General features: G+C 40.2%; 1 protein-coding gene across 1 annotated transcript; it reads right to left on the reverse strand.

Moving 5' to 3' along the window:
- Positions 1–6,490: 6,490 nt before the first annotated feature.
- LOC120807045 (P2Y purinoceptor 1-like) lies at positions 6,491–8,961 on the reverse strand. Its single transcript, XM_040158674.1, has one exon. It carries the CDS (start codon positions 8,866–8,868, stop codon positions 7,834–7,836), a length of 1,035 nt encoding a protein of 344 aa, XP_040014608.1. The 5' UTR covers positions 8,869–8,961; the 3' UTR covers positions 6,491–7,833.
- Positions 8,962–17,052: the final 8,091 nt, after the last annotated feature.

Below are 17,052 nucleotides of genomic sequence, written 5' to 3' on the forward strand. Positions count from 1 at the left end.
GTTGAGGTCGATGTGTATAGATTTATCCATTCTTCATAGTTTGCAACTTATACCACTTGGCCACCAGTGTTTCACAAAGAGATTTTAGCCTAGTGTTAGGCCAGTCTAATAGAAAGTTAGTCACCCTATCCCCAGGCTAACTCCGCAGTTTCCATGATAACAATCAGTTATACTTGCTGACCAGTGGGACCAAATGTTGTGGAGGGAGGAATGAGATGGGAAAGAGTTTTTGGAGAGAGCAGTAACCTGTTGGAAATATCCAGCAGTTAGAAGATCATCAGTCCTTTTCAATTGCCAAATAAAACTATCCTGAGGCATCTCACCTCTGCTACAGATCTGCACTACATTGACATTTTATGCTACTGGTAGATTTGTTTTGCTAAACTCTTTGCTGAATTTTCCCAGTAAACTGTCCTTACAATTATTGAATTTTTCCACAAGGAAAACATTTTCTGCTGGAGTGAGTGAAGCTGAGCAGTTTGACACGGTTGGTCATTCAGCCATATTTACTGGATTGAAAAAAAGGCTCAATTTACCTAGAATTTTTTTTGATTGTTTTTTTGTTTTACCCTTTTTTCGATAGTGGTAGTCAAGATACTGACCGGAAACGTTTGGAGTGAGAAAGAGGCGGGGGTGACATGTAACAAGGATCCCCTGGGAGGGGATCAGACCGCTGGACGTTGCGCCTGACTATTAGTTTCATCTAAGCCAAAATCAGAGTGTGTCTTTGTGAAACCGGCCCTAGGACACATTTTGATTCAGTGTTTTCTAAGTGTTGTGGTTAGAAGAATACTATTATATATTATTATTAATATCATTCTCCTTTTATACTGCTGTTTCCAAGGTCTAAAAAAAATTTTGACAGTCAGTTTTTAAGCCAACATGGATGAGAAGTATTTCACTCCTCAAAAGACATTTGCTTGAGAATGAGTAAACTCCATCTGATGATAAAGATTATTTGATATGATCAAAAGCTCCAGAACATCTACTAATTGGACCCTAAGATGAAATTGTTTTGTTGAGGTTGAGGTAAGATTGTTTTGTCAATATTACTCTAGTGGTTTCACATGAGATTTATGGTTTTATATTCTCTGTGATTTTCTCACAAAGTGATATGGAAAAGGGTGATGTGAGGTATTTTCATGCAGCAATCAGAGTTTATCATTCTATAAGAATAAGAATCTGGTGACATTTGCTGGCTTAATTGTCTGGGAGACAATTAACTTTGATTAAAACCATGGCCCAAAACAATCCCAATCAAATACATTAGCTCATTTACTATTATTTATTTAGAAATTAGGATATTTTTCTAACTTGAATTTTGATTAATGCTAATCTAGACACATGCATTTCATGTTATAGAGAAACAGTAAGATTTGAAATCAAGCTTTCAGGTGACAATGAAAATTGTCATCTCTTTGTTTGTTTAAAGTCAGAGTTAATTATTTTGAAACCAGCTACCCTGTCTTTTTAATGGACGTTGTGTTATTGTCTTTCATGCATGATGAAGGACATGACTGGTCATGTCGCTTAACTTATAAAATGCGAACAATAGAGCCTGAGGAAATGGGATGAATTTACACAACTGGGACAAATAAAGATTAATATAATTATCTTGTGGATTAGAGCTTTTCTCTCCAGTAGACAACAAAACGTTTTCTGTTAAAGTTACTTAGATGTTACTTCAGTCTCAAATGGGTGGTCAACTATAAGCGTCGATAACTGGCAGATATCGACACTTAGGAAGTGAACATTGAAGGGGTTGATTCCAAGCACTGCCTTAACAATCTTATCACAGGAAGTATGCACAAATAATCACAAACAACAGCTGTTTAAAGTATAAAAGAATGTATTAACAATAGCATTATTAATCAATAATCAAAATTACCCTTAATTAACAAACTTCTGTTATCCAACTACAGCTACAACGACAAGCAACAATGAGAACCAAGGCAAACCAGCAGACATGTAGTACATGTGGGTGTGTGAGTAGAGAGAGGGAGAGAGAGACAGAGAGGGAAGCAAAGATGGCGGGCTCAACTGCAAGATTTGAACAGACAGAGTGAAAGACAAAGGGGGAGATTAGATCCTATACGTGTCTCTGGCAAGAAGATGCAAGAAGATGGGGACAAAAACTGGGTTATGCTACCACACTATCTGTGCACCAAGGGTGTTTGTGAATGTGTGCAGATGTGTGTAGGTGTGGGTTAGGAAAAGAGAGCAATAGAAGTACACAAAGCAAAGCAAAGCAAAAAAAGATCCTAGCCGCCACCGAAAGACACAATAAACTGTCCTATTTTACCGTACAGTCGCACGGCAGGCAAATTAGCGTTCGTCAGGCCTGACATTGGTCTTTTAACTGGTAAAATTGCAGGTCATGGCTTTGAGTCTAACACAAGCCGCCCACAGTTTGAGAGAACCAAAACCAACTCTAACGGACTAAGCACAATCAACAAGCAGCAAACAACGTAAATAAAATAAAAACAGTATTTACAGGAATCACAGGACGCAGGGGTCTGCTCTTCACAGATATAGCACTACAGCTTACAAACAATAAAGCTTAAAACACCATCGGTAGCTAAAGTCTCTTCCCAGGAAGTCAGGGCAAACCGATTTCCTCGTGGTCAGCGGGAAAATCCTTTATCTCCTTTATAGATTCTCTTCATCCTTCTGCAGGCATAATGAGAGATCAGGCTGATGCTTTGCAGCTGTCTCCTTCAGATCCGGAAAAGTATTCAGTGAATACAAAAGTCTGTTCACTAAAGACTTGTGGCCTAGGTCTGAAGTTAAATTCAAATATTTGCAAAACGGTGCTCCCTTTCAGCAACCAAAGTCACAGGGAAAAGCCTGGAGTGGCTCTTAAAGCAACAATGTCATACGGGGAAAAAGCAAGGAGGAGGGGAGCGGGTCAGCTGTTATTACCTGGGGAATGTCATAGCTGCATCACAGGGTGTAGCGCTCGCTGGCTGTTGAGCAGGGGTGCCAGTCAGAGTCTCAGTCTGACACAATATCATTTTTAGTTCACAGCCCGCAAACCCTACAAAGGAAATGATACAGGTACCAACCCCTTAACCTACCTGTACTCACAAAATACATCAACAAGCAATAAACACACAACACAGCAATATTAAATGTTCCCCACATGGTATTATACAAATAATGACAATATTCAAACAAACATCATTTCAATATAACATCCCACCCAACCCTGGAGTGAGTTTCTCAGTCTGTGTCACCATTTACAAGTCGTGTGCTCAGGTGAGACTTCCTTGGTTTCCTCTGTATCTCTGCAGCAATTGAGTTCCCCAAATCTAGTCTGAGTGAAGCCTCTCCATAGTGTTGCAGCTATGTAATGTGCTAGAAGCACGCTCTGATTCAGGTGTAGACTTTCAGCTTTAATTCAAGGGCTTTAACAAAAATATCACATTAACCGTTTAGGAATTTAATTGGACATTGATCAGTTTCATGGCCAGGTGTGGCCTGTTCCCTCGTTATTTCATGACAAATTAAGCAGATAAAAGGTCTGGAGTGGATTCCAAGAGTTGAATTTGGATTTGGCCAAGGACACCTCGACATGCGGACTGGAGGAATCGGGGAATCGAACCACAGACCCTCTGGTTATTGGACGACCCGCTTTCATTGATGAAAGAGCCATCAGAACAAGCGTGGTTGAGGTTGACACAGGTGGACAAGTTGTAAGTTCACAGACAGAAATACAAAACTCTTAAACTTCTATGATCTATGTGAAAAACATAATGTTAACTGCTCTTAGCAATTACTACAGCAGCCTCTGGTTGACTGAAAATGACACTTGCTACGGATTGGTGAGGGCAAAACAACCCTCCTCCCCTCAATACAAGCAAGTGGCTAATTTGAATGAATAAAGTGAAAAAAAAAAAGCAATTTAGTCCGAGAGAATTTAAACTTCCAAAAGGCAGCAAAGAAAAGGTGCAGCAACAGTATGCAGTGAATAAGGTTGAAAGACCAACTGCTTTGATTTTCTGACAGACTGGTGTTACTGCATGGTCTTTGACTGTAGCTGGTCCCGGGATTTCCTCTAAGTGCTTATGCACATTCATCAAGTCAGTTTGTGTTTTTCTCGTCAGACTGTGTTTACAGAATCAGAGAATGACTTGGTGTGAAAATCGCGAGATGTTAATATTTATCTGTAGAGACAACACGTCCTGTTGAAATCCTGCTCAGACACCACAAAGACACACAGGACATGGACGGAATGAGCTGTCTTATGTCACTTTTTGGCTTTGAGACTATTGAACAAGACTAGGACTGTTGACATTAATTTCTGAGACAACGTGCAATCACAGGAAAGTGATTTTGCAACCATAAGAGAAGAATGACACTTCATACTGCTAATATTGTGCCTAAGTTCCTGTATTTTTGCCATGTAGCAGGCTTCATTACACCACACCCTGCAAATTTACTGGTGTTCACACACTAATTTGGTGGGGAAAGGGTTGTGCATATTTTATTCGTGCTAAATCAAGAAGTAGTGCAGAATTCTTATCTTTCTGCAGTCAGTCCAACCAGAGACCATCTCTGGCTCTTGTGTACACTCCAATGAACCAGGGGAATGTTGGACACAGAAAGCATATCCTTATCGTGTATTATGTTCCTGTTTATAGTGCGATCCCAGTTTGATTTCCAAGCCAGATTCAAGGTGGAGCCAAAGTCATTATTCCCAACAAGCCTGGAACCCACATCTCAGCTGCTAGGGCAGAGCAGGGGACAGCTCCAATAAGTTAGTCAGTGAAATCCTCACAGGGCATAGACCGTAACCAGCTCCACCTGTTTGGCCTTGACTTTCTGCTTCATTACACTGCTTCATTAAAACTGAGGCTGCTTTGCTTCATTCATGTTTGCAGTTGCAAAGAATCTTTAACAAAGGATGACATGAGATCTTTTCTAGTAATGATACAGTATCAAAACAGCCCTGAGGTATTCATCTAAACTTTCATTCAAAATGTGCCACAGGACGGCCTCATGATCAGGATGATTTTGTATTTTGTTGAGACAGATTCCTGAAAAATTGTAAGGTTCATTGGCTGTTACCTAATACAATTCTGCAGGCCATTACAAAGACGTTAAGTGGTTGAACTCCTGATATACGCCTCTGTGTCTATGGCTGGCCCACCCTTTCCTGAAACTGTGTGTTTGACATGCAGTTGAACTTGTTGCAAAATTTCAGCAGAACTTTGAAATAACTTTCCTAATACAGCCTGCGATTTACAGTATAATTTTGTTCTATAAATCAGGAACAAACAAAATACTTACCAGCTCCTACTGGCACTTAAATGTAGGTAAAATGGGAGAAGACAACTCAGTAAAAATTGGTCATTTTAGAGGAAAGGAGAAATATGGCTTTGGGAAAATCGCTTGAAACTCAGATGAAGGGGTTACTAAAGAACATAAGACATATATTCCTTCTTAATTATCTCCAGCAGTTTTGGTGGGTTGTCATAACCGTAAAATACATTATACCACAATTGGTTTATAGTAGAATTTATAGTACAGTATTGTTGACACCATTTTTTCCAAACTTCAGTTTTGTTTTTCAGTAATGCGTCCCTTGAGTACCTGGTATTTCCAAAAATACTTCCTCTGAAATGTCCCTGTTTCTCCATAGTTTTGCTTTCTTTTCTACATGTTTCCAACTGGTACTTACAAACAGTGTTTTTTTTTATTGATCAATGCAGTAAAGTTGAACTCTAAATCATGGGCTGTATTGTAAAATGTTACCAAACTAGATTGAAACAAATTGCAGACTACAGAACAGCTACTGCTGCCAAAGAAAGATCCTTGAGTTTTGGAACATGGAATCAATCACATATTTTACTGGCAAACTGTCACCAAAACTTTACAGAGGTAAAAAGATTGTTCGTGAAGACAGGTGCAGACATTAGCTTCAGCTTCCTGAAATTTTCTCGGTAATCTGTGACAAGAGCACAGGGCAGATCAATATCTCCTGCACAGTTGAGCAGTCATGAAAGTAAACATTCCACTCTGCAGACATGCATCTGCATCTTCAATTGAGATGTACTCATTTAGAAAAAAACAACAGAACATATTTTGTTAGCAAAACACCCATAGATCATTCATGCAGTTCAATCCAATACCAATCAGATAATGTATTCTTGAGAGATCTTTCCCTGACACTCAGTTGTAAGACCTATGGTTATCAATTAGTCATCTTATATATCATTATTATTATTATTATCGTTAACATTTTAAAAAAAAGGCCGGCTCTCATTTGCAGTGGGCCAGGTATTATTTCTCATATTGTGTGGAGAGCGAGACAACATGGAATGTTTTTTCACTACGTTTGCTAAGTCAAACAGATCACAGAATTCATCCGCAATGCCCTAGTAGTAACCACACACACACACACACACACACACACACACACACACATATATATATATATCTATATATATATGTAGATATATAACATAGACACACTCCAGTCAGCAAAACATTAAAACAGGTAACTGGTCCATTTTGCTGATAATACTTCTGTACTTTTATTGAGGTAAGAGCTTTAATACAGGTCTTTTACTTATAATGAAGCTTTTTCTACAGCGTGGTATTTGTACTTGTACTGCAGTCTTGACTATTCCCCTACTTCTTCAGACTGTATATACCAGCTCTGACATAGGTGTCTCAGTGGCTCTGTCTCTTTTCTCCAAACAAACTTGTAACTGTGAACCGGCCACTCTGAGAGAGAAGTGAAATAAGTGCCTCCACTCATAACCTTTTAAGGACGGCGTGTCCTCATTCACAAAAACCACGGAAAATTCAAACAACTGCCAAGTATATTACATGCTTCATCTGTAATACTTCAAAGGTAGTGCAATATATTGCAAATCATAAACAAGTCCCTGGCAATTCTTATGCACAATACATGGATTGGACTTTTCCTGACACAATATTACACAAAAAATGCAAGATATGACCAACACCTTGGAAGAGTACTTGATAATTGATTCAATGAATCAGTGCAGTAAATGATATGATATCAGGAGCTGCGGCTGTGCATAGCAAGTTGTGTCTTTTGTTATAATGTTCAGCAGATTCAGAAGAAAAAATCTCAAGAAGTACATTTTCTCTTTGCTCTGGCACCTTGGTGACCTGCTTGATAGTAGGCGTAGCACCTTGCCAGTCATCGATCACCGTGTCCTATATCACGACCTTGCACCTCTTGAGTGGAGAAGAACGATTCACAGCATGTCGATGCTCCATTTGAGTTTTCTTTATTTATAAAAATCAGGTATACATAGTTTGCAGGGAGAGAATCATTGAGGTCAAATTAAAAAGCCTGCAAGGGTCCAGTCGAGTCCGATTCTCCAATTCTGATTCTCCAATTGTGACTCTCAAACAATATCAGGGTGTTGTCCCAAATATATAGTCTTATGCAAATTAAGCCTTTAATATTCAGGGTATCCCACTCCCAACTTTGGTTCGTTACCAATTATGGTCAGTTTCAGTGTTCTCACTCCCCAATTGCTCATCCCACATATATCACTTTATCTCTGTTCTGACATTAGGCCTTAATGAGGCGAGATGGAGCTTAGGCTACACGTTGACGTAAACCTCCTGTGTGTCCTTGAACCAGGCAACACAGAATTTGACAGAGGCTGGAATTCGTCAAAGCGCTCCCCGTGTCAATTCGCACGGAGCTGCAGTCTAGGAAAAAACCCTCTTAACCGATTATGAAATACACAATACCCGGAAAAGTGGAAATGCTGGCGGTGTATGATATGCGAGGACTCAGCCACACGGAAGTGTAGCAAACCTCGGGTGAACAGACTGCGCGTCTCATCCGTTCATCGGGTCGGGGCTGAGGCGAATTTCTGCCGGTGAATCCGCGCCCGTGTCTATCGGTTTGCGGCAAAGCAGCGCGGCTGTCACGCCGGCCAGAGACAGTTGCGCTCGCCTGCTGTAGTGATGAAGCTTCATGAGGAACTCATCATTTCCAACTATATAAATCAGCGGGTTTATTGCGCTGTTCAGACACGCCAGGCATCTGCCAACCTGATGTGCAATGTAGACGTCATGGAAACTGGTGTGGCACACCCCATTTTGTTTCAAAATCCTGGTTTTCAGATTAACATTTCGAAACACGTGATAGGGGATGAAACAGATGGAGAAGAGTATCACCAGGATCACGACCAGTTTCAAACACCGCTGCCTCAGCAGAGGGTTGACGTTGGCCTTTTTGACAAGAACCACGACAACGTGTCCGTAACAGACCAAAATGATAACCAGTGGCACGGCGAATCCTGTGATGGTCCAGGCGATGCTGTAAGGAAGGTAGCTCTTGATCAGGTCGTTCGAGGTGGTGTCGAAACACGAGAGTGGTGACTTTGGATCATTCTTGTCAAAGAACATATCAGGGAGGATCTGAATAACGACCAAAAGCCATACCAGGGCGCTTATGGCCAGGGAGTGTCGGCTGGTGATTTTCCCCATCACTCTCATGGGGTGCACTATACCCAGGTACCTGTAGATGCTGATGCAGGTTAGGAAGCCGATGCTGCCATAGAGGTTGAGGTTGAAGCAGAAGCGGGTGACTTTACAGAACGTTTGGCCGAACCGCCATTGGCTTTTGCGCGAGTAATAGTGCACGAGAAACGGCAGGGTGAACAGATACAGCAGGTCCGCCAACCCCAGGTTGAGCATGAAGATGTTGATATTTCCGATGTTGTGCCAGCTGGCGCACACGCTTCTCAGCCCCCAGATGTTTGACAGCGTCCCGACGGTGAACACAGTGATGAACACGGGCGGCAGAAAGCTGTGCGTAAAGTTCAGGTTGATGCCCTCGCAGGCTCCGTCCGTTACATTTCCAGACATCTCTGGGGTGTCCGCTGCTTTCAGTCTCGTTTTCTTTCGACTCGAGCTCTTCCACAAAATTGGAACAGCAGCCAGTGGCCGGCTCGGTCAGACCGGCATCCCCTCTGAGAACTCCTTTTGCGTCTCGCAAACAACTGACGTGAATATGAAACCAAAAATATTCCCGCCCACCTCCGAGCTTTCAGGTTGGTGTGATACCCGTGCAGAGCCGTGCAGACACGCTTGGAAATAGACAAGAAAAAGATCTTCACGTGCATTTACCAAGAGCAAAGCAAAGGATTTATTCCCATCACATCATTTACACAAGGCTGCATGCGCAGCTTCCTGCTGTACACACTCAAGTCGAAGGGTACGACAGAGCTATTAAAATCTAGTAAGCAAGCCTCTTTATCCTTTACACTGGGTTATACCTATCAAAATATCCAAATTCATCTCTTGGGAATTGGCCCTGCAAGTTGAAACGCCTGCCGCCTGTCAAACCCTGATTATGCAATCACTTTTAACAACACGGTGTATTGTGTGCCAAAAGTGAAATGCAATGCAGATAACCACGTGGCATTCTAGTGAGATATCTTCCTATACATAGATGAAAATCTTGAATAATGCTTTTTGTATGGAACGTTTATTCATTAGTTAGGCAGTGTGTTCTTGATGAAACACAAAATATTTCTACTCTCGACGCGAATGAGATTTTATGTAAATCAAACAGGACTTTTTTAAAATGAAAAAAATGCATCTGAAGATTTGCAACTTAACACTGAGTAGTACAAACCCAGGTTTAAAAAAGCACGCAAGCAAGATGGTTGTATCATTAAAAAAAAACATATTTTATGGAACAGGTTGTCTATCTCTCTTTCGAATCAGTGGGCAGTTATCTGAAAACTTTGTCCAGCCTTTGGCTAACTCAGATTTGCACTGAAGTCGGGAATGTGGTACTATAAGTCCAGGCCCCATCAGCAGTTTAGATCATCGTCTTGGACTTGTGCATTAAGGCTCTTCAACCATCAACATATTAGCAGAGGCACACAGCAGCACCAAGCAACAACCAACACAGCTGAAAAGGCATCGCTAAAACGAGAGGTGGTATAATCTTAGGGATTATTAGCAGAGTCTGGATCTGTGACTGCAAGCCACCTACTGCCCCCATGATGCTGCTCAACATCCGCTGCTTCAATTATTATAATTATCAGTACTATTATTATATTTATTTTTATTAGTATTATTATTCACCCTGTTATTATAATTATTAGTTTTATTATTAGTCTCATTATTGTTACACATCTTTATGTTATACGTCTGCTTTGCTATGCCAATTATGTAGACCTCACTGTATATGCTGGTCAACCTGCATCCAACCTACAAATGATGTCAGCGGTGAAATTTTTCCCCTGAGGATGTTTGTATGGCGGCTTGTTCAAGAGGCCAAGCTGCAGGATATCTTTCCATGTTTGTAGATAAGCAGACAGAGAGCTAATCTGGATTGCACTTCAAAATCTTTGGGGCTAATTTTGTATTGTGTTGCCGGCTACTGCTTGGCTGTTAGTCAGGGTTGCTGTTAACCAATGAGAACATTTTTATAGCTACTGCTTTATGCAAACAGTTTAAAATGAATGTATTTTTATTTGGCTATATGAAAGCAAATTCTCAGTCCACGCAGACAGACAAAAAATGGCATTTGGCATGGCATTTAATGGCGTACAGACTGAGGGTTGTTAACATGAAACCCAAATTTACAAATTATACATTTCTCCTGTGTAATTATGTATGATGTACAGAGCAGAACTGGGTTGGAGCAGGAATTTAATTTAATTTTTTGGCCACTTAACGCCAGCAGGTGTAGACTCAATATCAACAATACTGTCACCTTATAAAGTTATTGTGACAAGCGTGCAATTCATCATTCGATTATCCAGGAACTTGATGATTGCAACTCCTATATTTACTCTCTGTTTTTGGTCTCCACCAGCTCCTGAGGGAAACATCTGGCTATTTAGCTGCTAAAGGCTCCACTGTGTTCACCAGCTGGTCTCTGACTGGGTCCGTCTGCTGTTTGCTGCTGAGCAGGTAGTGGACAGAGGCTTTATAATGGTTAGCACACAGGGTTTATCCTTTACACAGGGTTATACCTATCAAAATATCCAAATTCATCTCTTGGGAATTGGCCCTGCAAGTTGAAACGCCTGCCGCCTGTCAAACCCTGATTATGCAATCACTTTTAACAACACGGTGTATTGTGTGCCAAAAGTGAAATGCAATGCAGATAACCACATGGCATTCTAGTGAGATATATTCCTATACATAGATGAAAATCTTGAATAATGCTTTTTGTATGGAACGTTTATTCATTAGTTAGGCAGTGTGTTCTTGATGAAACACAAAATATTTCTACTCTCGATGAGAATGAGATTTTATGTAAATCAAACAGGACTTTTTTAAAATGAAAAAAATGCATCTGAAGATTTGCAACTTAACACTGAGTAGTACAAACCCAGGTTTAAAAAAGCACGCAAGCAAGATGGTTGTATCATTAAAAAAAAACATATTTTATGGAACAGGTTGTCTATCTCTCTTCAATCAGTGGGCAGTTATCTGAAAACTTTGTCCAGCCTTTGGCTAACTCAGATTTGCACTGAAGTCGGGAATGTGGTACTATAAGTCCAGGCCCCATCAGCAGTTTAGATCATCGTCTTGGACTTGTGCATTAAGGCTCTTCAACCATCAACATATTAGCAGAGGCACACAGCAGCACCAAGCAACAACCAACACAGCTGAAAAGGCATCGCTAAAACGAGAGGTGGTATAATCTTAGGGATTATTAGCAGAGTCTGGATCTGTGACTGCAAGCCACCTACTGCCCCCATGATGCTGCTCAACATCCGCTGCTTCAATTATTATAATTATCAGTACTATTATTATATTTATTTTTATTAGTATTATTATTCACCCTGTTATTATAATTATTAGTTTTATTATTAGTCTCATTATTGTTACACATCTTTATGTTATACGCCTGCTTTGCTATGCCAATTATGTAGACCTCACTGTATATGCTGGTCAACCTGCATCCAACCTACAAATGATGTCAGCGGTGAAATTTTTCCCCTGAGGATGTTTGTATGGCGGCTTGTTCAAGAGGCCAAGCTGCAGGATATCTTTCCATGTTTGTAGATAAGCAGACAGAGAGCTAATCTGGATTGCACTTCAAAATCTTTGGGGCTAATTTTGTATTGTGTTGCCGGCTACTGCTTGGCTGTTAGTCAGGGTTGCTGTTAACCAATGAGAACATTTTTATAGCTACTGCTTTATGCAAACAGTTTAAAATGAATGTATTTTTATTTGGCTATATGAAAGCAAATTCTCAGTCCACGAGACAGACAAAAAATGGCATTTGGCATGGCATTTAATGGCGTACAGACTGAGGGTTGTTAACATGAAACCCAAATTTACAAATTATACATTTCTCCTGTGTAATTATGTATGATGTACAGAGCAGAACTGGGTTGGAGCAGGAATTTAATTTAATTTTTTGGCCACTTAACGCCAGCAGGTGTAGACTCAATATCAACAATACTGTCACCTTATAAAGTTATTGTGACAAGCGTGCAATTCATCATTCGATTATCCAGGAACTTGATGATTGCAACTCCTATATTTACTCTCTGTTTTTGGTCTCCACCAGCTCCTGAGGGAAACATCTGGCTATTTAGCTGCTAAAGGCTCCACTGTGTTCACCAGCTGGTCTCTGACTGGGTCCGTCTGCTGTTTGCTGCTGAGCAGGTAGTGGACAGAGGCTTTATAATGGTTAGCACACAGGGTTTATCCTTTACACAGGGTTATACCTATCAAAATATCCAAATTCATCTCTTGGGAATTGGCCCTGCAAGTTGAAACGCCTGCCGCCTGTCAAACCCTGATTATGCAATCACTTTTAACAACACGGTGTATTGTGTGCCAAAAGTGAAATGCAATGCAGATAACCACGTGGCATTCTAGTGAGATATCTTCCTATACATAGATGAAAATCTTGAATAATGCTTTTTGTATGGAACGTTTATTCATTAGTTAGGCAGTGTGTTCTTGATGAAACACAAAATATTTCTACTCTCGACGCGAATGAGATTTTATGTAAATCAAACAGGACTTTTTTAAAATGAAAAAAATGCATCTGAAGATTTGCAACTTAACACTGAGTAGTACAAACCCAGGTTTAAAAAAGCACGCAAGCAAGATGGTTGTATCATTAAAAAAAAACATATTTTATGGAACAGGTTGTCTATCTCTCTTTCGAATCAGTGGGCAGTTATCTGAAAACTTTGTCCAGCCTTTGGCTAACTCAGATTTGCACTGAAGTCGGGAATGTGGTACTATAAGTCCAGGCCCCATCAGCAGTTTAGATCATCGTCTTGGACTTGTGCATTAAGGCTCTTCAACCATCAACATATTAGCAGAGGCACACAGCAGCACCAAGCAACAACCAACACAGCTGAAAAGGCATCGCTAAAATGAGAGGTGGTATAATCTTAGGGATTATTAGCAGAGTCTGGATCTGTGACTGCAAGCCACCTACTGCCCCCATGATGCTGCTCAACATCCGCTGCTTCAATTATTATAATTATCAGTACTATTATTATATTTATTTTTATTAGTATTATTATTCACCCTGTTATTATAATTATTAGTTTTATTATTAGTCTCATTATTGTTACACATCTTTATGTTATACGTCTGCTTTGCTATGCCAATTATGTAGACCTCACTGTATATGCTGGTCAACCTGCATCCAACCTACAAATGATGTCAGCGGTGAAATTTTTCCCCTGAGGATGTTTGTATGGCGGCTTGTTCAAGAGGCCAAGCTGCAGGATATCTTTCCATGTTTGTAGATAAGCAGACAGAGAGCTAATCTGGATTGCACTTCAAAATCTTTGGGGCTAATTTTGTATTGTGTTGCCGGCTACTGCTTGGCTGTTAGTCAGGGTTGCTGTTAACCAATGAGAACATTTTTATAGCTACTGCTTTATGCAAACAGTTTAAAATGAATGTATTTTTATTTGGCTATATGAAAGCAAATTCTCAGTCCACGAGACAGACAAAAATGGCATTTGGCATGGCATTTAATGGCGTACAGACTGAGGGTTGTTAACATGAAACCCAAATTTACAAATTATACATTTCTCCTGTGTAATTATGTATGATGTACAGAGCAGAACTGGGTTGGAGCAGGAATTTAATTTAATTTTTTGGCCACTTAACGCCAGCAGGTGTAGACTCAATATCAACAATACTGTCACCTTATAAAGTTATTGTGACAAGCGTGCAATTCATCATTCGATTATCCAGGAACTTGATGATTGCAACTCCTATATTTACTCTCTGTTTTTGGTCTCCACCAGCTCCTGAGGGAAACATCTGGCTATTTAGCTGCTAAAGGCTCCACTGTGTTCACCAGCTGGTCTCTGACTGGGTCCGTCTGCTGTTTGCTGCTGAGCAGGTAGTGGACAGAGGCTTTATAATGGTTAGCACACAGGGTTTATCCTTTACACAGGGTTATACCTATCAAAATATCCAAATTCATCTCTTGGGAATTGGCCCTGCAAGTTGAAACGCCTGCCGCCTGTCAAACCCTGATTATGCAATCACTTTTAACAACACGGTGTATTGTGTGCCAAAAGTGAAATGCAATGCAGATAACCACGTGGCATTCTAGTGAGATATCTTCCTATACATAGATGAAAATCTTGAATAATGCTTTTTGTATGGAATGTTTATTCATTAGTTAGGCAGTGTGTTCTTGATGAAACACAAAATATTTCTACTCTCGACGCGAATGAGATTTTATGTAAATCAAACAGGACTTTTTTAAAATGAAAAAAATGCATCTGAAGATTTGCAACTTAACACTGAGTAGTACAAACCCAGGTTTAAAAAGCACGCAAGCAAGATGGTTGTATCATTAAAAAAAACATATTTTATGGAACAGGTTGTCTATCTCTCTTTCGAATCAGTGGGCAGTTATCTGAAAACTTTGTCCAGCCTTTGGCTAACTCAGATTTGCACTGAAGTCGGGAATGTGGTACTATAAGTCCAGGCCCCATCAGCAGTTTAGATCATCGTCTTGGGCTTGTGCATTAAGGCTCTTCAACCATCAACATATTAGCAGAGGCACACAGCAGCACCAAGCAACAACCAACACAGCTGAAAAGGCATCGCTAAAACGAGAGGTGGTATAATCTTAGGGATTATTAGCAGAGTCTGGATCTGTGACTGCAAGCTACCTACTGCCCCCATGATGCTGCTCAACATCCGCTGCTTCAATTATTATAATTATCAGTACTATTATTATATTTATTTTTATTAGTATTATTATTCACCCTGTTATTATAATTATTAGTTTTATTATTAGTCTCATTATTGTTACACATCTTTATGTTATACGTCTGCTTTGCTATGCCAATTATGTAGACCTCACTGTATATGCTGGTCAACCTGCATCCAACCTACAAATGATGTCAGCGGTGAAATTTTTCCCCTGAGGATGTTTGTATGGCGGCTTGTTCAAGAGGCCAAGCTGCAGGATATCTTTCCATGTTTGTAGATAAGCAGACAGAGAGCTAATCTGGATTGCACTTCAAAATCTTTGGGGCTAATTTTGTATTGTGTTGCGGCTACTGCTTGGCTGTTAGTCAGGGTTGCTGTTAACCAATGAGAACATTTTTATAGCTACTGCTTTATGCAAACAGTTTAAAATGAATGTATTTTTATTTGGCTATATGAAAGCAAATTCTCAGTCCACGAGACAGACAAAAATGGCATTTGGCATGGCATTTAATGGCGTACAGACTGAGGGTTGTTAACATGAAACCCAAATTTACAAATTATACATTTCTCCTGTGTAATTATGTATGATGTACAGAGCAGAACTGGGTTGGAGCAGGAATTTAATTTAATTTTTGGCCACTTAACGCCAGCAGGTGTAGACTCAATATCAACAATACTGTCACCTTATAAAGTTATTGTGACAAGCGTGCAATTCATCATTCGATTATCCAGGAACTTGATGATTGCAACTCCTATATTTACTCTCTGTTTTTGGTCTCCACCAGCTCCTGAGGGAAACATCTGGCTATTTAGCTGCTAAAGGCTCCACTGTGTTCACCAGCTGGTCTCTGACTGGGTCCGTCTGCTGTTTGCTGCTGAGCAGGTAGTGGACAGAGGCTTTATAATGGTTAGCACACAGGGTTTATCCTTTACACAGGGTTATACCTATCAAAATATCCAAATTCATCTCTTGGGAATTGGCCCTGCAAGTTGAAACGCCTGCCGCCTGTCAAACCCTGATTATGCAATCACTTTTAACAACACGGTGTATTGTGTGCCAAAAGTGAAATGCAATGCAGATAACCACATGGTATTCTAGTGAGATATATTCCTATACATAGATGAAAATCTTGAATAATGCTTTTTGTATGGAACGTTTATTCATTAGTTAGGCAGTGTGTTCTTGATGAAACACAAAATATTTCTACTCTCGATGAGAATGAGATTTTATGTAAATAAAACAGGACTTTTTTAAAATGAAAAAAATGCATCTGAAGATTTGCAACTTAATACTGAGTAGTACAAACCCAGGTTTAAAAAAGCATGCAAGCAAGATGGTTGTATCATTAAAAAATACACATTTTAAGGAACAGGTTGTCTATCTCTCTTTTAAATCAGTGGGCAGTTATTTGAAAACTTTGTCCAGCCTTTGGCTAACTCAGATTTGCACTGAAGTCGGGAATGTGGTACTATAAGTCCAGGCCCCATCAGCATTTTAGATCATCGTCTTGGAATTGTGCATTAAGGCTCTTCAACCATCAACACATTAGCAGAGGCACACAGCAGCACCAAGCAGCAACCAACACAGCTGAAAAGGCATCGCTAAAACGGGAGGTGGTATAATCTTAGGGATTATTAGCATTCTGCCAAATTAAAAAACTATAGTTCTTTAGTGTGGCGGTGGACATGAGGTAAGATGGAAGGCCATCTTGCCTCATGTCCATGCCTCGTACACTATCACACTGCCACGCTCTCCCAGTTGATGTTACACAGCTGCAGAGAGAATGCAAGGGTATCCCCGTACAAGCAATTTTTGGGGATCACAAATTAGCGATAATTTATCAAGACCTATTGAGCCCCCTCGTC

Source organism: Xiphias gladius, chromosome 21 (genome assembly GCF_016859285.1).
Source record: "Xiphias gladius isolate SHS-SW01 ecotype Sanya breed wild chromosome 21, ASM1685928v1, whole genome shotgun sequence".
NCBI classification, from domain to species: Eukaryota; Metazoa; Chordata; class Actinopteri; order Istiophoriformes; family Xiphiidae; genus Xiphias; species Xiphias gladius.

Bases quoted from the DNA above. Each gene is read 5' to 3' on its own strand.
- LOC120807045 (XM_040158674.1), bottom strand. From the start codon at position 8,868: ATGTCTGGAAATGTAACGGACGGAGCCTGCGAGGGCATCAACCTGAAC.